Genomic DNA, 24270 nt, shown 5'->3' with positions numbered 1-24270 from the left:
CACTGGACAAAAAAGCACAACAGAACAAAATTATGGTTTTTCTTGGAAGCAACATTAATTTAATCATTAAATACCTCTTCTGTCTTTTGGAGAAGTGGAGTGTCCCTCACACATGTATTTTTGTAAGTTCTTAAGACGTCTTTGATTGTTCTGAAGCCCATGCACACTGAAAAATGCTTCTCTGCATACCAAAATATTACAGCCATTAACCTTAACCTGGTAAGAAAAAGTGACCATTCGCCATGAAAATGTGCTTTTCCTTTTCTTTGGGTAACTTAAAAAGTGAAATTTATTAATAAAAATAATAATATTTTATTTATAAAAAGAGCATGATATATAAATCAATTTCAAATTATCATTAATTATAGTTACCTCCTTTGCACTTGTTGCATCTTAATATTGCTCAGAATGTAATTATTTTGGCAACTGAAATCACCCATATCCCAAAAAGAATTGAATATCTGCTCTACACATTCATGAATTTTGCTCCAACACTTGTTTTTACATTTACATCCAGGACCAAGAATTTTAGCACGAACAATTTGTCCTGTTTTATCAGATATGTACTGTCTGCCATAATTTCTACAACATTTACATTTTTCCCTTTTCCAATTGTTCATATTTCTCTTATTTTTTCTGCCTTTAGGTTCTTTAGCAGGTGATACTTCAGGAGACCTGTCACATTCATCAGCACCCTAAGCCAAATAAAGTATTCAGAATGAGAAAGACCAAAGCCACTTTAACACATATACCAAATAATAATATATTATACAAATAGGCTTATAATATTTAAATTATTACCAATAATGCAGTAATTAATAGGAGAAGTAAAATTTGTTCATGATTCACATGTAAATATTTTAATTAGTGAGTATATAACAGTTATAATTATTCAATAATATTTCACTTTGATACAGACCTAAGCCTCAATGTTTTAAATGTTAAAAAAAGTAAGTATTTCAGACTTACCATGTCATTTTCAAATGAAAATTCATCAGAGGGACGATAGCTGCTGCCACTGGACGAAAAATCATCTTCAGAACTAGCCATTTCTGTATCTGAATCTTCTTTTTAGCTTATGCATGGAAGTAGCCTCTTCTTTGGAAGCACCATTGTACTGTGATTTTTGGTTGTTTCAGATGCGAAAAAGACTGCTTCCTCACACTATGAGAACTACAAGTGTGAACTGCTCTGCCATCTAGTGAGGGAAAGTTAAAATATGTATGCAGTAGCTTCCTCTGTTGAGTAGAAGTTGAACTAACACAAAAAACATATTTTGAGAAAAGTGTGGCTTTGGGCTATATCATTCTCGCCCCTTCAATTATTCAGTCCTCTGGCCAAACAGAGAGAGATTATGCGAACAATTGAGGAACATTCTACTGCAGCTATGGCTGGTGAAAGCCAGAATCTAGCCTTCCACTACCACAGATCTATTACTGGAACTAATGTTCAAACAACAAAAAGGGTTATAATTGCCACTTCTCCATATGGAAACTGAATTTCACACTATCTATGATTTGAAATACAATACCCAATCATTTACAACAACTTGCGGCACCTCATATGGGCAGCTAAATGTCCTTCCTCATTCTAATCACTAATATCTGGAATAGAAAAGACTTGGAGGTGGGCTTTTCCAATAATGCTTCCAGAGACTATGGAAAGAACATACATGATTGTGTCATTTTTCTATTTGTTTCCCTGACTAGCTGCAGAGGAAAGATCTTAGGAGCTGATGGTCAAACATCACCCTGTCTCAGTTCTCAATGGAGCATTGTAATGTCATGATAGTTGTCCACATTTAGCATTTTCCTAGGCTTTTCTAAATCTTTTAATCAAATGCTAGGATGTTTCCTCTGAAAATGACATGACTGACTTTTTTCACATCCTTCTCAAATCTAAGCTATTACTCTGACTCTAATGGCTTCAACATTGATGTCTCTCTCTCTCTCTCTCTCTCTCTCTTTTTTTTTGGGATCAAGACATTCAACAGGCACTTCCAGTGTAGAATCAGGAGAACCAATCTGTCCACTGATAACAGTTACACTTGCTTTCATACACAGGCATCATCTAGTATCTTCCTTGGTCCTGAGAAGGCCTTTGATTGTACTTGGAGGCTTAATATCCCCAGACAGCTCCAACATAGGGTGGTTCTCTGAATGGATTGCATTCTTCATACAGATCTTCCAGTCTGTGCTACTTCAGATATCAACTTAGAGAACTTCTACCATATCATATTGAACAGGATGGTAGTGTACCTCCATAAGGATGCTCATCAGGATTTACAAATTTGCCATTGCATTTCAGAAGAATGTGGTGGCATCAAGCACCAGTATCAACACTGGCAAACTTATTGACTGCAGCAACTATGGACATGGTTTACCTGATCTTTGATTCACTATAGTTCAATTCTTTTATCTTGGCGGCTCGCGCATGCCCGCCCAGATGCGGGAGATTGCTGCGTTGCCAGTTGCACACGACACATGCGCCAATAGAAGCAGCACCACAGTATAGCATAGTTCGCAAGCTTACATTTAGGGGGAAGCGCGCAGTTCATGAAGTAAAGCCACCATGGCTGCATTAACCCTTTCGCTGCTACAAAGACGTGCTCCCTGCAATCCGTGCCGTGCGCGATTTTGTCACTTCACTGCCCACCTGTGCAGATACATCATGTTCCGACTGCTTTGACACCCTTATCATTCGATTCCACAAAAACTATTTGGCCCAAAAATTTGATTTTTATACATCTTCTTGACTGATACATTCCCCCCATAAATGACTTAATTTTGTTTCGATGTTCAACGCAGTTATTATGCAGCATTAAATATAGTAAACCATTGCACGAAATTTTGAAGAGTTTGCAGAGGTAAAAGTCCATAGAGTATACTTTCCGTGTGGTCGATTTTAGTTGCCACAGTGTTGAGAATGAAATGTGGACAAGATACCTAAATTTCATGTTAAATTTACTGTATAACAATATCTCATTTAAGTACCACAAAGGTGTCGTATGTAACATTGAGAAATATTCCGTCTTCCACGACTGTAACAAAAGTTTTATATACACTGAGCATGTTTGGCTTTATTTTAAAGCACTTCAATCAATCAAAAGGTAGTAGACAGAATACATTAAACAAAACTATGGACTTGAATATACCGTCTATCAGTGAAGTGCTCTGAGCTATGTCAAGTATAATTTTTGTGTATGGCACACACTAACATCATTTATTTGCTAAAACACTGATCAGCCAACACAAACGTTGAATATTGTGTTACCGCAGCACAAAACTACGAAAGGTGACTTGGCAATGGAGGAGACAAAATACTGTCCACTGAAGATGCTTCAAAAGAGAGAAACACGTCTGGTCTAAATAAGTCACTTATTACAGTTGCAGAAGAGGAACATATTTCAGTACCATTGGTAAAACTGCGACTGTGGAACAAAAATAAGAAAGAGAACATGAGTACCATTGTGTATGTACCATACCTTTCATTGATTGAAGTGCTTTAAAATAAAGCCAAACGCGTCCGGTGTAAATAAAACTTTTATTACAGTCGCGAAAGATGGAATATTTCTCAATATTACATATGACACCTATGTGGTACTTAAATTAAGTGAGATATTGTTATACAGTAAATTTTATATGAAATTTAGGTATCTTGTCCACATTTCATTCTCAACATTGTGGCAACTAAAATCAACCACACGGAAAGTGTACGCTATGGACTTCTACCTCTGCAAACTCTTCAAAATTTCGTGCAATGGTTTACTACATTTAATGCTGCATAATAACTGTGTTGAACATCGAAACAAAATTAAATCATTTATGGGGGGAAGGTATCAGTCAAGAAGACTTGTAAAAATCAAATTTTTGGGCCAAATAGTTTTTGTGAAATCGAATGATAAGTGTGTCAAAGCAGTGGGAACACCATGTGCCTGCACAGGCAAGCAGTGCAGTGATGACAAAATCGCGCACAGCACGGAATGCAGGGAGCACATGTCTGCAGCAGCGAAAGGGTTAATGAAGAGACAAAGCACTTGAAATTTCAATCAAACAAATATAATTCGTGAAGTAAGGCACTTCGATATTGTTTTAGAATAATGAAAATATTAAGCACTGCACAAGGTTTGAACTCATAACCTTTCACGTAGAAGCCCAACACCTTAATCGTTGCACAAACGCACCTCGTCTGACTACGTCACGTCATGAGGAGTATAACACGTCATGCAAAATACTGACAAACACTGTTGGTATGACTATGAATTACTCACTCTTCATCGAAGTACAATAGGAAATAAACAATTGCCGCTGTTCTTTATTGCGAAAAAGCGGTTCGTGAGATTGATACAAACAGCTTTCCTTGCTATAGCCTGAATTAGGAGTCTTATTGCTTGTTTGGTTTAATTAATTAATAGAATATGAAGCAATTGGTACAACCAATGCTTTTTCCAAACTTTCTATAAAAGAAAGTCAGCTATCAAGACATTGCTTTTGTTCTATTACTTTATTTATGACTGAACGTTTCTAAAACTGAAGACACTCGTCCATGCTCTGCACTGCAGTCGAGATCTGGCAACGTCGTTCTCTGTTCATTGGCTGACTGTGTTTTGTGATGTCAAATGTGCAGAACGAACCAAAACTCGGCCACCAACATAAATGACGCGCACTTTAGTTCCCGCTAATCTCTCAAACTATACACTTTGCATGAGTGTTTCTTGTATATGTTTAGTTTATGTTCACCACAATAATGTGTGGAATACTTCACTAAGGTGTCTGTACATCATTCTACTTGACCCCAGCTGCCTATTATTCCCACATTGATGACACCAGACCACATTACATCTGATGCGTACTTCACGGATATGTAAACCACTGCCAGGACAATGGATAGCACTGACCAACAGGGAAGTTTTCGGACTTTCATTGAGTTCAACAACGTTCTTCATGGACTAAATGAGTGATCTGGAACACATCAACAAGAAAGTGTGATTGAAAATTACTTCTTCCACTTCCTCACATGTTCACTCAAAACCCTCTCCCGCACTTCACACCACAACAAAGTAGATCAATTGAATTCCTACAGAACACCATCTGGGCTCAACACAGGTAAGCCATGTTACCATCCCACGGGATGTCAGTGTTCATATGCAATGTCATTTATTCAGCCTCCACACTGAGACTTGTGCTATCGAGTTGGGCTCTTAGACAATAAATCCCTTCCTACCTAACAGCAGAGCTCAGCTGGCCGAGCCATGCCAGAAAATTTCTGGTCTTCCTACAGTATCACATATGAGCAATGGGATTCTGCACATTGTTATCTCTGGATCTAATCAAATAAGTATCTACAGGTACCTTCCCTACAATACCTTGACAGTGCCACTTACACCTCCTAAACTGCCTCCATTCTTAACAGACCAGTCCCATACCTGGTTTGGTATCACTGATCCTATATTCACTGTATGTAACACATTTTATGATGCATTGAAGTATTCGGCTTTACTGTGTCACTTAGGCAAACATACCACTATGATTAGCAACATCACACTCTCTCCACCTAAATTTAACAAGTCTGAGGGAGCCAAAATAGCACCGCTCCTGAGACTACACAAGACACCTGAACAACAAGTACTTCAAGCCATCCATGCAGAACAATTAAATTGACAGTGGCATCTTTTTTGGACCATGATGGATTCCTCACTAATGCCTGACATTTCATTGTGGGCCATGAGCAAATTTCCATTTGAAATCCAAGCAGTGCTAGTACACAATGGAGGACTCCTGTTTGACTATAAATTACACTTAGCATATCACGCATACATTTTACAAAATGGCGACCCACACTACCCCAGCAGACATTAGTATTAATTATTGTAGGCAGCCATGTTGCATACCGAGTTAGCAGACGGCTTCTGAATGACACCGACCCCTTCTGAGGTTACCCAATGTGCTGAGCATGGAGCAGTGTCAGCCATCTTGTCCTCTGCAGCATACCTTCATTGAACAGTATAGACCTCATCCGAGTTCTTCAACACATTGGGCATAGAGTGCTCAATGCCATCACAGGCAGTTATCAACCCTGCCTGGCCGTACCATACCTCCTACAGCTGATGATGACAGATGGTATGGTTCCACCCACACTGCAGTATATGGACAACAACTTACAGACCACGCAGTGGTGCTGGTTTCATACCTGTTTCAGCACTGTCGCATGCAAGTGTTCCCAACCCTGCCAACATGCACATGCCTCCTGCAACCTTCACTAGGCACCTGAGGCCAAAGCATCAACAAAGTTCACCACACACTGTATCTGGTGAACCAAACCAGTTTGTGTCACCCACCCATCAGCAGCAACCCTGACTGGAAAATCATCACACCAAACAGCAGTTTTTGCTGGACTCTGGATCAGAAATTGGTACAGCCACAAATACCACTCTGCCTCTTCATGGCCCTGACTCTGCATCTACACTACAAGTAGCAAATGGATCATTCATTGCCAGTTGTGAAACAGTCATCTGTGACATTAACCTCAGCAGCAGCAGCTGACAAAAATTGACATAGACATTTCTTGATGCCAATGTCAATGAAGCACTGATCTGACCTGATTATCTATGACAGTTCCATTCTACCTGGATTTATGAGGAGTTTTGCTCTGCAGACCAAGTAATGTCACCATACCTTCGGATGACCACCGGTCCCAGCCCTGTCACAACACAAGTACACCTACATTTCAGCAGTACTCAGGCTCCAGCTCCTATGATCCTCTATAAAGAATCAACTGAGAGCAACTAATGAACAGTACATTGACACAAGAAAAGATGAAAACTCATCCCTTCAGGGGTTACTGCATGAGCATCAAAATTACCTAGTGGAGGTACAGTTACAACTTAGAGCCCTTCAGTCCTCACATGCTACCACCACGGAACAATTACCATCTCATAACACAAACCTGGTGGATGTATGGCACACAGTGAAAGACATTCAAACAGGAGTGCAGAAATTTCCACCAACCCCGGTGATGACAACAAATACCATCACCTCGATGAATCATTGACCCAGATGCTGCTCACCCTGGACTCCACAGAAAATACCAGCAGCATGCACACATGCCACCACATCAGACAAGCAGTGAATACCATGTAACATTGCATCGATCTACTTAAGTCTTCATGGATGTTGCCTCTCACCAGCAGCAAACAACCTCATTTGACAAACACTGCAAACAAACTGGTCAGTACAAGTGACAGTTTAGTCAGAGTTTGTGCAAAAAGTGATTATGAAAGTCGTGTCCCTCTCCTGTACCCCCAACCTTGTCTCTGCTAAGGCATCACTAATAGCATGATGCACACGTATAAACAGAGGGACCACCCGTCTCTCAAAAAGTGTGCTGCTCCTCTTCCACGAAATGGCAAATCACAAAGCCACTGTAGATGAGTTGCTTCATTTGGACATCATCCACCCTTCAAACAGCCCTTGGGCTTCACCCCTCCATATGGACCACAAAAAAGATGGTACTGTCCAAATGTGCAGTGACTACATAATCCTCAATACCCAGACAATCCAGTACCCAACATCCAGGATCTTACCGATGCATTATTGGATGCTATGATCTTCAGTGTCATTGACTGCCAAAACGCATATCTGCATATACCAATGGCAACATTACTAAAACTGCTATTACTGCCCCATTTGGGTTTTTTGAATACTTATAAATGCCATTTCGACTAAAAAAAAAAAAAAAAAAAAAAAAAACATGGCTTAAACGTGGCAACGATTCACTGACTCCACCCAATGCAAGTTCCTGTTGTTTCTCTTATCTGCCTGACATACTGATATACTCTGCTATGTCCCAAGAGCATGAAGATGACATGCAAGAAGTTTCTCAAGTCCTATAAGAACTTGGTGTAGTCATCAACATGGATAAGTGCCACTTGCATCAGCAGAGCCTAAAGTCCCTAGGATATTCTGTTTCATCAGCAGGGATCAGGTCTAGAGAAGAAAGAAAGGAACTCACATAATTCACTTGCTGCCCACTTCCTACAAGGAGCTATGCAGATTTCTAGGAATGGTAAATTTCTACTGCCACCACATTCAGCAGGCAGACGAAACCTGGGCTCCCCTACCCAATGGCCTTTCCAGAACCAACACCAGAGGAAACCAAACTATTCTGTGGTTGGAAGAACTGTCACAGGCTTTCAAGACAATCAAACAGTCACTATAGAGGACAGTGACCCTGGCTCACCCCTCAGCGATGGCCCACCTCGCAATCACTGCTAACGCTAGTCCCACCACCACTACAGCAACCAGTTAGTAGCGTACACTGCCCCTTGCGATTCTGATTCTTCTCATGCAAAACTGAAGGGATCTCAAAAATTGTGGTCCACATACAACTGTGGAATGCTTGCCTTCTATGAGGCAGCACAGTCAATCAGAGTAACTTGTTACAAGTCACAGTAACTTTGTACCACTCACTAATTTTGTTTCAAATGGCTACTGCTTCATCTGCTTCCTGTAGACTGTAGTAAAAGTAACAGTTTTATTACCTCTGTGGTATCTAATTAGTATTTCAATTGGCTTTGCAGCTTCTTACAGTCTCTCAGTCTTGTGATTATGCTAGAATAGTATTGGTTGTGAAGAGAGCTTCTGGCAACAGTGAATTAAGTTAAGGAGTGTGAGGTCTATACAAATATCTTGATATTTCAAAGTAAACCACCAATACTGTGTTAACAATGTTTATTTTTACCTCTTATTAACACTTGATTTCCTTCTGCCATGATCTAAATTTAGCTAAAGCTTTAGATTAGTAAAGATACTACTTTTTTAATACTATTTTAAGCTTACCCTTTGTAACAGTGTAACATTGTACCAGTATTAAAATAGAAATTTTACTCTAATAGGGCATAATTAGTGTAAATTTCCGCTTTCTGAAGCACTCAGTAACTACAGACACAAAATGTTAAGAGTGTCTGTTGTGATGTGTAACTAATCTTGTGTCCAGTTTTTTCCCCAAAAAACAGAAAAAGTGGTTATCCCTATCTACTGCAAAGTGTTTCAGAGAGGATGAACCACTGCTCCTTGGCAAACACCATTCAGAGTCCTAGTGTGGATGTATCACTCTGCCACTTCCGGCACCTTGACCTGGTAACTCAATTCTCAACAGACATCCACCACATGAATGGGGGGAAATCATGGGACACTACATGCGCCGTATCACACCATCCGTACCCTAATTAACTAAGAGATTCTAGTAAGCACACAAGAACACAATGTGAAATCTTAGATAATCCAAACCCAGGCCTATAACTCAAACAAATAAAGCTCCCCAACTCCTAGGTCAAAGTTTGGTTGAGACACATTGAAGAGAAGACAACACCCATTTGTCCCCATCCCATCCAGAAAATCAATTTTTGTGAGCCTTAATAACCTGTCACTTGCTTCAGTTTGCTCCCCTACGAGGCTCATTATAAAATGATTTGTTTAGCTGGATGTTAAAGCAGACTGCAGGAACTGAGTGAGGACATGTGTTCTGTGCCACAGCAGTAAGACCAGATGGTATGCATCCTCCTCCGCCCCCCCCCCCCCCCCACCCCTTCACCCACTCCCACAAGGCACCTTCATGATACCTAAAGAATGCTCCCAGAACATACACTTAGCCTTAATCAGCCCCCTGCCTGAGGCAAAGGCAACAAATACATATTCTCAGCCATCAACTGCACGACACATGGGTAAAGGTTACTCCCTTGTATGATACAACAGCCGATTCAATGGGAAGGATCCAGACAGCATGGGTTGTGGAACAGCCATTGAAGTCAAGCATGTAGTGTTCAGCAAAGTTTTCTGCCACTGGGTGGTCAGCTTCATTCCTGACTACAGCTTGGTGGTGGCCAGTCATTCAGGTGGATGGTTGGTTGCTCATACATAAAATTCTGTGCAGGAATTTCAGATTTTTTATATGAACTCTACTGTGTCTGAAAAAAAGTCCTCTGCTAAAGTATGGCTAAGGGCAGAGCTAACCAACCAGTGGTACAACATGCTGCTGAGTACACTTGCTCTACAGGTTTGAAAGCTAGTGAAGTTCTTTCTTGTTTATGTACCTCTAGACAACTTAGTGCCTGTGCTACATGGTGAGCTGTTACCTTCATTCCTTAAATTATTTATATTTCACAAAAGACTTTCAGTTACCACATTTAAATAAAGCTGTGACATTGTGAGTTACAATTTATTCTTTCTATGCCCCCGCCAAGTTATTTTTATTATTTCAGACCAGTGTCAATTTGTGTGTTTATGTCTTAATGATGGTAAAAAAACATTATGAATTAAATGCATTATACATATTTCCAACTTGCAAGTTTACAGTTTTAACCTGCCATAAAGTTTCATATCAGTGCACAATCCATCGCAGAGTGACAAATTCATTCTGGCTATCTTCCAGGAGATCTAATCCTGCACGTTTTTTAGGAGAACTTCTGTGAAATCTGGAAGTTAGGAGATGAGGTACAAGTGGAAGTAAAGCTGTGAGGATGGATTGCAAGTCATGCTTGGGTAGCTCAGTTGGCACAGCACTTGCCTACAAAAGGCAAAGGTCCTGGGTTTGTGTCCCAGTCCAGCATGCAGTTTAAATCTTCCAGGAAGTTACATACTAGCTGACTGACCTGAAATTGCCCATGTATTTATTTTACCAATTTTCTATTAGAAATGAAAACAAAAAATGAAGTGTGTTTGTGGTGTAATATCCCGGACAGTTTCTGTACCATGGATGCAGCTCCTTCATGTATCTCCAACACAGCCTCCTAATAGCTCTTTGAAGGCTATCATTTTTGCCCAAAGTCATTCGTGCTTCATGGCTGAAACCTGTCAAAAGCATTGTCAGGTGATGGGGATTTCCTTAAGCTGACTCAAATGTACGAGTGTCTTAGTAGTAAAGCATGAGTGAATTAAAACTTCATGTATGATGTGGCATTTTTTAATGCATCTCGGTTTATGATGTCATATCTCTTGAGCTATGTGACTTACAATGATATACACTCCTGGAAATGGAAAAAAGAACACATTGACACCGGTGTGTCAGACCCACCATACTTGCTCTGGACACTGCGAGAGGGCTGTACAAGCAATGATCACACGCACAGCACAGCGGACACACCAGGAACCGCGGTGTTGGCCGTCGAATGGCGCTAGCTGCGCAGCATTTGTGCACCACCGCCGTCAGTGTCAGCCAGTTTGCCGTGGCATACGGAGCTCCATCGCAGTCTTTAACACTGGTAGCATGCCGCGACAGCGTGGACGTGAACCGTATGTGCAGTTGACGGACTTTGAGCGAGGGCGTATAGTGGGCATGCGGGAGGCCGGGTGGACGTACCGCCGAATTGCTCAACACGTGGGGCGTGAGGTCTCCACAGTACATCGATGTTGTCGCCAGTGGTCGGCGGAAGGTGCACGTGCCCGTCGACCTGGGACCGAACCGCAGCGACGCACGGATGCATGCCAAGACCGTAGGACGCTACGCAGTGCCGTAGGGGACCGCACCGCCACTTCCCAGCAAATTAGGGACACTGTTGCTCCTGGGGTATCGGCGAGGACCATTCGCAACCGTCTCCATAAAGCTGGGCTACGGTCCCGCACACCGTTAGGCCGTCTTCCGCTCACGCCCCAACATCGTGCAGCCCGCCTCCAGTGGTGTCGCGACAGGCGTGAATGGAGGGACGAATGGAGACGTGTCGTCTTCAGCGATAAGAGTCGCTTCTGCCTTGGTGCCAATGATGGTCGTATGCGTGTTTGGCGCCGTGCAGGTGAGCGCCACAATCAGGACTGCATACGACCGAGGCACACAGGGCCAACACCCGGCATCATGGTGTGGGGAGCGATCTCCTACACTGGCCGTACACCACTGGTGATCGTCGAGGGGACACTGAATAGTGCACGGTACATCCAAACCGTCATCGAACCCATCGTTCTACCATTCCTAGACCGGAAAGGGAACTTGCTGTTCCAACAGGACAATGCACGTCCGCATGTATCCCGTGCCACCCAACGTGCTCTAGAAGGTGTAAGTCAACTACCCTGGCCAGCAAGATCTCCAGATCTGTCCCCCATTGAGCATGTTTGGGACTGGATGAAGCGTCGTCTCACGCGGTCTGCACGTCCAACACGAACGCTAGTCCAACTGAGGCGCCAGGTGGAAATGGCATGGCAAGCCGTTCCACAGGACTACATCCAGCATCTCTACGATCGTCTCCATGGGAGAATAGCAGCCTGCATTGCTGCGAAAGGTGGATATACACTGTACTAGTGCCGACATTGTGCATGCTCTGTTGCCTGTGTCTATGTGCGTGTGGTTCTGTCAGTGTGATCATGTGATGTATCTGACCCCAGGAATGTGTCAATAAAGTTTCCCCTTCCTGGGACAATGAATTCACGGTGTTCTTACTTCAATTTCCAGGAGTGTATTTGTGCAGGTACATTTGATGGCATGTGTAGACACCATCTGCAAAATGTGTTGCAAATAGAGTTAGTGGCAAAGAAGTATAAAACTTAAATATTGTGCACAATGCAAACGTTTTGATGCATCTCAATTCATTATGGCAACATATCTTCTGAACTCAGTGTTTCACCAATTTTGTAGGTGCACTTAGCAGCATATGTGGTTTAGGAGGAGATTTGGAAATTACACACACACACACACACACACACACACACACACACACACACACACACACACACTTTTATAATATGTATTGATTGTTAATAAATGTCTATAAATGTTTTCAAATGTTTAAACAATGGAAACCTCAGGCTGGAATATCAACAATATAAGGGAAACACAGACTGCTGCTCATTGTTAAGGAGTTGCAGAAAGGTACAACAAAAAGACAGTTACACATCAACATTCAGCCAAAGTCCATCCTGATAGCTGATTGGTCAGCGTGACGGATTGCCATCCTACGGGCCCAGGTTCAATTCCCAGCTGGGTCAGGGATTTTCTCCGCTCAGGGACTAGGTGTTGTGCTGTCTTCATCATCATTTCATCCCCATCTGGCACGCAGATCACACACAGTGGCGTTGAATGTAATTAAGACCTGCACCAAGGCGGCCGGACCTGCATCGCAAGGGGCCTCCCGGCCAATTACGTCAAACACTCATTTCCATTTCCATTCAGCCAAAGCCTCCTTCAGGTAAGAAAACATACACACATTCATTCACACAAGCAAGTACACCTGATGCACACATGATCACCACCTCCAGCAGCTCAGACTGGAAAGCAGCTGAGAAACAGCAAAGTACCCTTTTGGGGAGAGACGAGCCCTGTCTGGCAGAGCATATAAGGACCAGACTACCCACAGATGCTGCATTGGCAGGCTGTGGTTGAGTATGGTTGGCAGGACGAAGGTGGTGGGGGGGGGGGGGGGGAGGGAGGGGGGAGAAAAAGGAAATGAGTAGAGAAGGGGAAAGGTGAGCAGATATGTTGGCAGAGGGCATCGCACAAAGAGGGTGAGGGGATGAGAATATGAAGGAGGAGAGAGGGCAGAAGAGGTGGAAACTGGGAAGAAGGGTATGGGGACATTAGGTTACTGAACATTGAGGCCAGGATAATTTCAGGAACTGAGAATGCCTTGTAAGGATAACTTCCATCTGAGCAGTTCAGAACAGCTGGTGGTGGGCGGTAGGATTCAGATGACTAATGTAGTGAAGCAGCCATTGAAATCAAGCATGTTCTTTTCAGCTGCATGTTCTGCCAAAGGGTGGTTTACTTTGCTCTTGGCCACAATTTGACGGTGGCTGTTCCTCCTGGAGGACAGCTGGTTGATATTCAAGCCAGTATAAAAAGCTGTGCAATGGTAGCAGCAGAGCTGGTGTGTGACATGGCTGCTTTCAAAGATGGCCCAGCCTCTGATGAGGTATCAGTACTTGAATAGGAAGTGTTGGGTGGGTAGATCGCAGTCATGCATCAGAGACTTCCACAAGAATGTGGTCCCTATAGCAAGGGGTTGGGACTGGGAGTGCCATAAGATGGATTAGGAAGTTGTGAAGGTTGAATGGGTGATGGGATACCACTTTAGGAGGGATGGGAAGTATCTTGGGTAGGATGGCCCCCATTCCAGGGCATGGTTATTAGTAATCAAAGCCCTGACAAAGGATGAAGTTCAGTTTTTTTCCAGTACAGGGTGGTATTAGGTGTTGAGAGGATTGGGTGTGTGTGGGGAAATGGAAGAGATCTGTTTTCAGAATAGGTCTGGGGGATAGCACCCATCTGTGAAGGCCTTGATGAGACACTCAGCATACTGGGTAAGGAAGTTCTTGAAACTGCAGATACACCATCCCCAGGTGGCCAGGCGTATGGGAGGAATTTTTTGGCACTGAAGGGATGACAGTTGTTGAAATGCAGGTACTGTTTGGTTGTTGGTGAATTTTATGAGGACAGAGGTGTGGATGAAGCCATCAGAGAAGAGGAGGTCAACATCCAGGAAATTGGCACACTGGGTTGAGGAGGGATCAGGTTATGGTGTCTGGCTCTGGATCATGCCTATGATATCCCGCTCCCCTACACATGACCCCCAAAATCCATGAACAACCCCGGTCGCCCCATTGTAGCTAGTTATTGTGCCCCCATTGAAAGAATTTCGGCCCTCATTGACCGTCACCTCCAACCAACTGCCTGGAATTTATTCTCTCACAACAAATATATCAACCACTTTCTTCACCAACTCTCTACCATCCTTCACACATTTACTTCCTGGATCCCTACTCATCACTGTTGACGCCACATCCCTATACATCAACATCCCTGATGTCCATGGTCTCACCGCTATTGAACATGATCTACACCAATGCCATTCAGACTCAAAACCTGCTACCTCATTCCTCATACATCTTACTTTGTCCTAACTCATAAGTACTTCTCCTTTGAAGAGATGTTATACTAGCAAATTTGCGGCACACCTATAAGTACACACATGGCACCCTCCTATACCAACTTGTTTATGGGCCATCTGCAGCAAACCTTCAATGCCAAACTCTAAAATGGCTCAGGTTCAGTGATGATATCTTCACAATCTGGACTCAGGGCCAACAAATCCTGTCATCATTCATTCACAATCTCAACACTTTCTCTCTAGCTGCACCTGGTCCACCTCAACTCAGTGTGCTACCTTCCTGAACACTGACATCCTCCTCCCTGATGGCTCCATCCACACCTCTGTCCATATCAAACCCACCAACTACCAATATCTTCTGCATTTCGAAATCTGTCATCTTTTCCACACCAAAAAAATCCCTCTCTTACAGCTTGGCCAGCCGAAGACAGACAAGCACTAGCCCTCTGACCTAGTCCACAAACAGATCTCCCATGCCATCTTGCCACATGTACCCAATCCTCTCACCATCCCCAAGAACCAACAAGAATGGAATGCTCCCTTTGTTACCCAATACCAACCCGATCTGGAACAACTGAACCACATCCTTTGCCAGGGCTTTATATACCTGTCATCGTGCCCTAAAATGAAGGACATCCTTCCTGAGATCCTTCCCACCCCTCCTAAAGTGGTGTTCCATCATCCACCCAACTTCCACAACATCCTAATCCATCCCTAAGCCACACCCAATCCTAAACCCTTGCCACAAGGATCATATCGCTGTGGAATACCAAAGTGCACGGCCTGCCCAATCCATCCACCCAGCACTTCCTATTCTGGTCCTATTACAGGTTTATCCTACCTCATCAGAAAGCAGCCCTGTCATAAAACCAGTTTTGCCGCAATCATTACACAGCTTTTTATATTGATACAACTACCAACCAGCTCTCCACCAGGGTGGACAGCCACTGCCAAACTGTCGACAAGAGCAAAGTACATCATGCAGCTGAACAGAACATTCCTGATTTCAATGGCAGCTTCACCACGTGGGTCATCGGGATCATCCCATACACCATCAGCTTTTCTGAAATGAGCAGACGGGAACTATCCTTACAACACATTCTATACCCTCGAAATTGTCCTGGCCTCAACCAATGGGATCCGGCTGCCCCCACACCCTCCACACAACAGTTTCCACTCCCTCTACCATATCACCCTCATCCCTGTTCTCATCGTCTCACCATCTCCATGTCCCGCCCTCTGCCAACGCACCTGCTCATCTTATCATCTTCCCCCTCCCTGCTCCTCACCTTTTTCTCACCTCTACCCTGCACATGTTGGTAGTCTACTTCCTGCAGGGTCCACCAGACAGCACTCCTCTCTTCCCCTATCTGTGCCCTTCCCCGTCTCCTCCAAACTGCTGATTCCATTCTACTGACAGTTGCTTTCCAGCCCAAGCAGCTGAGGATGTCAATCATGTGGGCATAAGGTGAGCTTGTCTGTGTGTTTCCATTCTGAATAAGGCTTTCTGCCAAAAGCTAATGTGTAATTGTCTTTTCATTGTGCCTGCCTGCAATTCAATGTGTCATCTTTATGGTGAGTAACAATCTCTCTTTACTTATACTGTTGATTCTCCAAATATTTATGAATTTTTCACTGTCTGCTATTCATAATAGATCTACTTCATTCACACATGGTTACAAACATAACCTAAGTTAAGATTAGAAAATTCAAGTTTTAGCGAAGCCAACTTATGATGGAGACACTGAAAGAAACCTCAACAGTAAATCAATGGCTATATGTATGAATTTGTGCAAACAATGAATAATACCTTTAGACAATTCTGAGTTCCATCTTTTGTGTCTCTTCTGTTTAATGTTATTTAGAAAGTAATACACTGATACAAACAGACCAAATTATTACTTCAGCTACCTTAAGCAGATTATCAACTCAATCACACTATTATCTTAAAACTTTTGACTCAGTTCTGTACAATTTCCTTCCATTATAGGATATCAATCCTCGAACAGGTACTAGGCTAGATTGTCCAAGACCTCCTGACAAGTGGACTGTAGATGATGTTGACTACCCCGATCCACAACAGATGTCACCTCGTTTCCTGCCACGACGCTGTAGAGCTGATTCAACTCCAGGTACTAGCAAATTCCAGCATTACACCAAGTCTCAAAATAAAAATATTCTTATCTTGTTTGTTTTCATTTGTAGCTTATCATGTGCGAGTGTGATGAATTTAATTAGCATATTTCTTAATCTATTACTGACACACACAAAATCAATATGCATGTAACAGGTAATGATTTCAAGAATCAAAATGAAGTATCACACTTGCATGCAACATAATACTCCATAGCCACTTTAAACAGAGAAAGTTTATAGAATTCTTTTTAATTATTGGTCATAGCTCTACACACCTCGTGACACTTATGTGGACTTGTTGTAACAAAAAATTAGTTATGTAATACATTGGAAAATAAAAAATTACACAAATGAATAACACATTAGTCAAAATTCTATCAACACATAGCAATATAATGTTTGTGAACATAATAGCCTAATGACAGAAACCCACACTGAAAGTCTGGATGTTACCTTCCTGTAGCATGAACTAAGAGAACTCAGTTGCAAGGGTAACATACATAAAGACACTACTGGCCATTAAAATTGCTACACCACAAAGACGACATGCTACAGATGCAAAATTTTACCGACATGAAGAAGATGCTGTGATATGCAAATGATTAGCTTTTCAGATCATTCACACAAGGCTGGCGTTGGTGGAGACTCCTACATTGTGCTGACATGAGGAAAGTTTCCAACCGATTTCTTATACAGTTGTTGACCAGTGTTGCCTGGTGAAACGTTGTTGTGATGCCTCGTGTAAGGAGGAGAAATGTGTACCATCATGTTTCCAACTCTGATAAAGGTCAGATTGTAGCCTATCGCGATTGCGGTTTATCGTATCGCGACTTTGCTGTTCGCATTGTTCAAGATCCAATGACTGTTAGCAGAATATGGAATCGGTGGGTTCAGGAAGGCAATACGGACACCGTGCTGGATCCCAATGGCCTCGTTTCACTAGCAGTCAAAATGACAGGCATCTTATCTGCATGGCTGTAATGGATCGTGCAGCCATGTCTCGATCCCTGACTCAATAGATTTGCAAGACAACAACCATCTGCACAAACAGTTTGATGATTTTCGTAGCAGCAGGGACTATCAGCTCTGAGACCATGGCTGCAGTTACCCTTGACGCAGCATCACAGACAGGAGTGCCTGCGATGGTGTACTCAACAATGAACTTGGGTGCATGAATGACAAAACGTCATTTTTTCGGACGAATCCATGTTCTGTTTACAGCATCATGATGGTCACATCCATGTTTGTCGACATTGCGGTGAACGCACATTGGAAGCATGTATTCATCATCACCATACTGGCATATCATCCGGCGTGATGGTATGGGGTGCCATTGGTTACACATCTCGGTCACCTCTTGTTCGCATTGACAGCACTTTGAACAGTGGATGTTACATTTCAGATGTGTTACGACCTGTGGCTCTACCCTTCATTCAAACCCTGCGAAACCCTACATTTCAGCAGGATAATGCATGTTCGCATGTTGTAGGTCCTGTACAGGCCTTTCTGGATACAGAAAACGTTTGACTGCTGCCCTGGCCAGCACATTCTCCAGATCTCTCACCAATTGAAAACGTTTGCTCAATGGTGGCCAAGCAACTGGCTCATCACAATATGCCAGTCACTACTCTTGATGAACTGTGGTATCATGTTGGAGCTGCAAGGGCAGCTGTACCTGTACACATCATCCAAGCTCTGTTTGACTCAATGCCCAGGCGAGTCAAGGCTGTTATTACGGCCAGAGGTGGTTGTTCTGAGTACTGATTTCACAAAATCTATGCACCTAAATTGCGTGAAAATGTAATCACATGTCTGTTCTAGTATAATATATTTGTCCAATGAATACCCATTTATCTTCTGCATTTCTTCTTGGTGTAGCAGTTTTAATGGCCAGTAGTGTAGTATGCTAACATCCATAACAGGACTATGAATCTGGTATGCAACGAATTTAAATACTAGCCTAACAACTCAAGATTTCACATGAAGACTCCAGTACACAAACCCAATTGCCAAATACTGAACTTTTTCCTTTTTTACATTTAATTAATAGAACTGGTAATCGTATTCAGCTTAATTAGGGGAAAAAAAACACAAACTATACAGTATCTGTGGCCAACACTTTACCTGTGAACATTCCACTGTGATGGAACTAATAATAAATAAACTGGGAGAAGTTAGAAAGAGTGGATTGAGTGTTAAAGAATGACCCAGCTCATATCACAATAGACAGAAAGTATGTGCATTTTGACTCTGGCACAGAAAAAAAGTACATTGCCCACTGATAATGTTATGCAAGTTTTACTGGAGTGTGTTTTCCAGTTTTTATATCAAAAAGTGTAAAGCTAGAATTTCAGTTGCAGACAGTTCACATTTAGACTCAAATGGTTTCAGTTTATTCAATTAATGTCACAACTGTTAAATGAAAATTCATTTGGTATCCTGTTTTTATGACTCTTTACTGCAATAACTAGTCATAGACAGAGAAAAAATTCATTTGCATAGTACTCTTCAAAGCATGACACTGACCACTTTGCCACTGATTTCATAACTTATTTTATTTTCATGCTTGTCATTTGTCCATGATTGCAAATGATCGTAAGCCTCTCAGAATATGACCTCCTCCTGCTGTCCAGTAGAACAACGCCTCTGTGTTTACGTCCCACCCAACACCTCATATTCCCTCACTATCTGTCTTTGTTTCCACCCTTCTTCCATCTCTGTGGCACCTCCTTCTTACCTTACCATTTTACCTCTGTGCACCCACACCCACTCAGCAGAACATAATTTACGCATTTACAACCCACTCAGTACTTGACATTTGTCTCCTACTTCTCTTACCATGTTAACTTTGGGCACACACCCACACCTATTCATCTGTTTCATTCTTAAGAATTTAAAATATTTCCTAGTATTTTCTTTTTTCATTATTCTTCCTTCTATTCCTTGATCTTCTTTAAAGGCAATGATATAACACCTGATTTATGTTTATTAGTCTCCACTCTTTTGTATTTTTCCTCCATAATTTGTCTATCACTCCAGGTTAATTTCAGCATATCAATTATTTCTGCACTAACTGTTCAACAGCATCCCCAGTCATAATGCCTTCCCTTTTATGAAATGGTTCATTTAAATTTGGATCTGGTATGCCACATTTGTTTGTATTCATTTCTTCAGATGACATGTTAATGTCCACAATCCGTAAATCAAAAAGTTATTTCTTTCATCACAACCTCAGTCCCACACTGAACCTCCAAGCTTCCTCTCATTTTTTACTATAATCACTGTTACATTAAAAATGAGTGGATATTCCAATTTTGAAAAAGAAGAAAATGTATTGTATATATAAACATAAATAATATTTTTCATGAACAGCATACTCATTGTTATTATGTAATTTGTTTGTTATTAGACACCTTCGAGGCACAGTTTCTGAGAGTGCTGAACAAAGTCAACCATACAATTGAACGTAATGAACTTCGTCTGGCTGAGCAAGAGAGAAGAGACACCACAGAAATTGAGTGGAAACAAGTAGCCCTCGTTTGTGATCGTTTTCTTCTTTGGGTCTTCCTGCTCACAACAGCTGTAACTACCACTGTTATATTGTGTGGTTCTCCATATGGGCCATGATGCTTCTACTGGTTGTGTGCAAATAAATCCAGTACCATAAAAGTAAAGGGAGAAATGTGCACTCAAGGGCAAGAAGTTCCTATGTGAAATGTCAGAAATCAGGAGTGAACTGAAAGTGTTTTTTCACTTATTAGTGAAACAGTTATAAAATGAACATAAATTGTGGTAAGGAGAATGTCAATTTTATCTTAATTTGTAATAAGAGTACATGAAATGATCATAAAAATTTCTGTTACTGTCAAGTGTTTATATTGTCCCCATGCCAAGAACAATGATGAAAAATGTGAATTTTCAGAGTGTCCTGGAACTATTTTAAAGTGTGCTGATTCCATAGTGGAAAAATGTGAACACTCTGTTTCCACAAAAGTGGTGAAGTCAACATCTAGTCAAGGCTAGATATTACCAATATCAAAACAATGATTTTTTTAGCTTATTTGCCATTTTCACATTGAAAAAAAAAGATTGTATTCAAATGTTGTATGATTAATGCTACTCTATTATTGCAAGAGAGTAGCTAGGATGAAATTTTGTAACACTATATCAATTTAAATTAACTTTGTACAAAACAAAGAGACTTCTAAACTTGTATTTAGCTTTGAAGAAAAATGCTCAATTGACAGTGATTAAAACGAACTTTGTAAATAAATTAATACTTTCTGTAGATACGTTTCAAAATTGTGTGTGTCATATGAGATATGTATGCAATATTTGTGAATTCAGCATGAGTGAATTGTAATCTGAATGGAAAAAATATTAAGTAACATGCATAAAATACATAACACTGACATGCTGCTCAAAATTAAATGCTTTTTGTTGTGCCAAGCTCACCAAAATAAAATACTAAAAAACTATTTTACCTTTTCTTTCTTTTTGGATCAAAATACAGTGCACAATTATAAAATACTCAAAGTTCTGGACACAATTTGCACCTTTTATATACTAAAATAATTATAAATGAAGCAAAATAAAAAACACATTATTTGAGAAGCAAAGCTACACATGAGATAGATACAAGGCCAAATCTAATACTTTTACAGTTGTGGATTAATTGTTTAGAACTTAAGACCATTGTATTGTATTGTATTGTATGTTAACCGGGGGCCTAGAAATGATGGAAAGGCTCCGTCCCCGCTGCAGCCGCGATGGTCCACTACCCCACGACGACTACTTCAGTCCACTTCACCCCTCCACCGCCCCACACCGAACCCAGGGTTATTGTGCAGTTCAGCCTCCCGTGGAGCCCCCCAGGGAACGTCTCACACCAGACGAGTGTAACCCCTATGTTTGCGCGGTAGAGTAATGGTGGTGTATGCATACGTGGAGAACTTGTTTGCGCAGCAATCGCCGACATAGTGTAAGTGGGCAGAATAGGGGGAATGAGCCTGCATTTGCCAAGGCAGATGGAAAACCACCTAAAAACCATGCACAGACTGGCTGGTTCATTGGGCCTCGACTCAGATCCGCCAGGCAGATTCGTGCCAGGGACCAGGTGCTCCTTCCTGCCCGGAAAGTCATGCGTTAGACCACACGGCCAACCGGGCGGGCACTTAAGACCATAGTTGTATCCAGCACTGCTCCCCACAGATCTAAAAAGGTGCAGATTTTGTGAGACATGCCAGGTCTAAATATGAATGTATTGCATAAATATGTGTACACTGAGGTGACAAAAGTCATGGAATAGCAACATGCACTTATACGGATGGTGACAGTATTATCTACATGAGGTATAAAAGGGCAGTGGGCTGGTGGATTTATGTAAAAAGGTTTCTGACATGATTGTGGCCACACAACGAGAATTAACAGACTTTAAATGCAGAATGAAATCTGGAGCTAGATGCATTGGACATACCATTTTGGAAATTATTAGGGAATTTAATATTCTGAGGTCCATTGGTGTCAAGAGTGTGCCACAAATACCACATTTCAGTCATTACCTCTCATCACAGACAACACAGTGGCTGATGGCCTTCACTTAATGACTGAGAGTGGCACAGTTTGCATAGAATTGTCATTGCTAACAGGCAAGCAACACTGTGTGAAATAACTGCAAAGATCAATTTGAGCATACACCAAACATATCCATGGTAGATTGTGGCAAAATTTGGCATTAATGGTCTGTGGCAGCAGAAGACTGAATGGAATGACTTTGCTAACAGAATGACATCACCTACAGTGCCTTTTCTGGGCTTGTGACCACATTGGTTAGATCCTAGGCAACTGCAAAACCATGGCCCGGCCAAATGGTAGTTGTAGCTAAATATGTAGGACATTCCATTCTGGAAACTGTTAGGGAATTCAATGTTCTGAGATCCACAGTGTCAAAAGTGTCATGAGAAGTCCAAATTTCAGGCATTACCTCTCACCACAGACAATGCAGTGGCTGACATCTTTCACTTAATGACCGAGAGTTTTGGCATTTACATGGAGTTGTCAGTACTAACAGACAAGCAACACTGCATGAAATAACCACAGAATCAATTTCAGACATATTATGAAAGTATCCATTACAACAGTGCCATGAAGTTGTGGTGAAATTTGGTGTTAATGGGCTATGGCAGCAGATGACCCAAGCAACTGCCTTTGCTAATAGCATGACATCACCTGCAGCCCCTCTCCGGGACTTGTTACCATATCTACTGGACCCTAGACAACTGGAAAACTATAGCCTGGTCAGATGAGTGCCACTTTCAGTTGGTAGTAGCTGAAGGTAGGGTTCCAGAGTGGTGCAGATCACATGAAGCCATGGACCCAAGTTGTCAACAAGGCACTGTGTAAGCTGGTTGTGGTTCCATAATGATGTTATCTGTGTTTACATGGAATGGACTGGGTCCTCTGGTCCAACTGAACTGACCATTGACTGGAAATGGTTCTTTTCAGCCACCTGGGGTCCATTTGCAGCTATTCATGAATTTCATATTCCCAAAAAAATAATGGAATTTTTATGGATGACAACATACCATGTCACTGGGCCACAATTGTTCATAATTGGTTTGAGGAATATTCTGGACAGTTTGAGCAAATGATTGGCCACCCAGATTGCCCAACATGAATCCCTCAAACATTTATGGGATCCAATTGAGAGGTCAGTATGTACACACAGTCCTGCACTGGCAAGACTTTTGCAGTTATGGACAGCTATAGAGGCAGCATGGCTCAGTATTTCTGCAGGGAACTTAAAATGACCTGTTGACTCCATTTCATATTGGGCTGCTGCACTACACCAGGTAAAAGGAGGTCTGACGTGATATTAGGAGTGTCCCATGACTTTTGTCACCTCAGTGTGTAAACAAATATTGACTTTTCTGATGAATCATTTCCCAAGTATTCTTAATGTTTTATACTACTGATAGGATACTTATAGAAGGAGTTTAATTTACTCATTCATAATCGAGAAAGGTCTTAGGGATGTGGAATGAGTTACAGCACATAGTAACATGATGGGCAGCCATTATAAACTAATTCTGGAGGATGTACTAACAATTAAGAATCATTACTTACAATTTGCTTTAATCTGAACATGGTTTAGTTATAGGTAACTTGTGTAAGTATTTCTAAAAGCAGGATAGTGCTGCGTACTACAGTCTCTCATGAAATATGTTCTGTGCTATACAAGTAATCTAATCCTATGTAGCCCATAAAAA

The 24270-nt window shown here is 41.8% G+C and overlaps 2 protein-coding genes across 2 annotated transcripts in view; one reads left to right on the top strand and one right to left on the bottom strand.

Annotated features, from left to right (window-relative positions):
• The window catches only part of LOC126435139 (neuronal acetylcholine receptor subunit alpha-7-like), a 615709-nt gene extending 594673 nt beyond the window's left edge, over positions 1 to 21036 (top strand). The window contains exons 7-8 of the mRNA XM_050090462.1: positions 16857 to 16998; positions 20412 to 21036. Of these exons, the coding sequence (XP_049946419.1) occupies positions 16857 to 16998; positions 20412 to 20629 (360 nt within the window). The 3' untranslated portion in view covers positions 20630 to 21036. The remainder of the gene's footprint in view (positions 1 to 16856; positions 16999 to 20411) is intronic.
• The window catches only part of LOC126483997 (uncharacterized), a 37062-nt gene that overhangs the window by 1554 nt on the left and 11238 nt on the right, over positions 1 to 24270 (bottom strand). The window contains exons 2-4 of the mRNA XM_050107307.1: positions 970 to 1198; positions 373 to 695; positions 75 to 216 (exon numbers count right to left, since the gene is read on the bottom strand). Of these exons, the coding sequence (XP_049963264.1) occupies positions 75 to 216; positions 373 to 695; positions 970 to 1050 (546 nt within the window). The 5' untranslated portion in view covers positions 1051 to 1198. The remainder of the gene's footprint in view (positions 1 to 74; positions 217 to 372; positions 696 to 969; positions 1199 to 24270) is intronic.

This window comes from Schistocerca serialis, chromosome 1 (genome assembly GCF_023864345.2).
Source record: "Schistocerca serialis cubense isolate TAMUIC-IGC-003099 chromosome 1, iqSchSeri2.2, whole genome shotgun sequence".
Taxonomy (NCBI): Eukaryota; Metazoa; Arthropoda; class Insecta; order Orthoptera; family Acrididae; genus Schistocerca; species Schistocerca serialis.
This window is presented reverse-complemented; position numbering and strand designations above follow the sequence as displayed.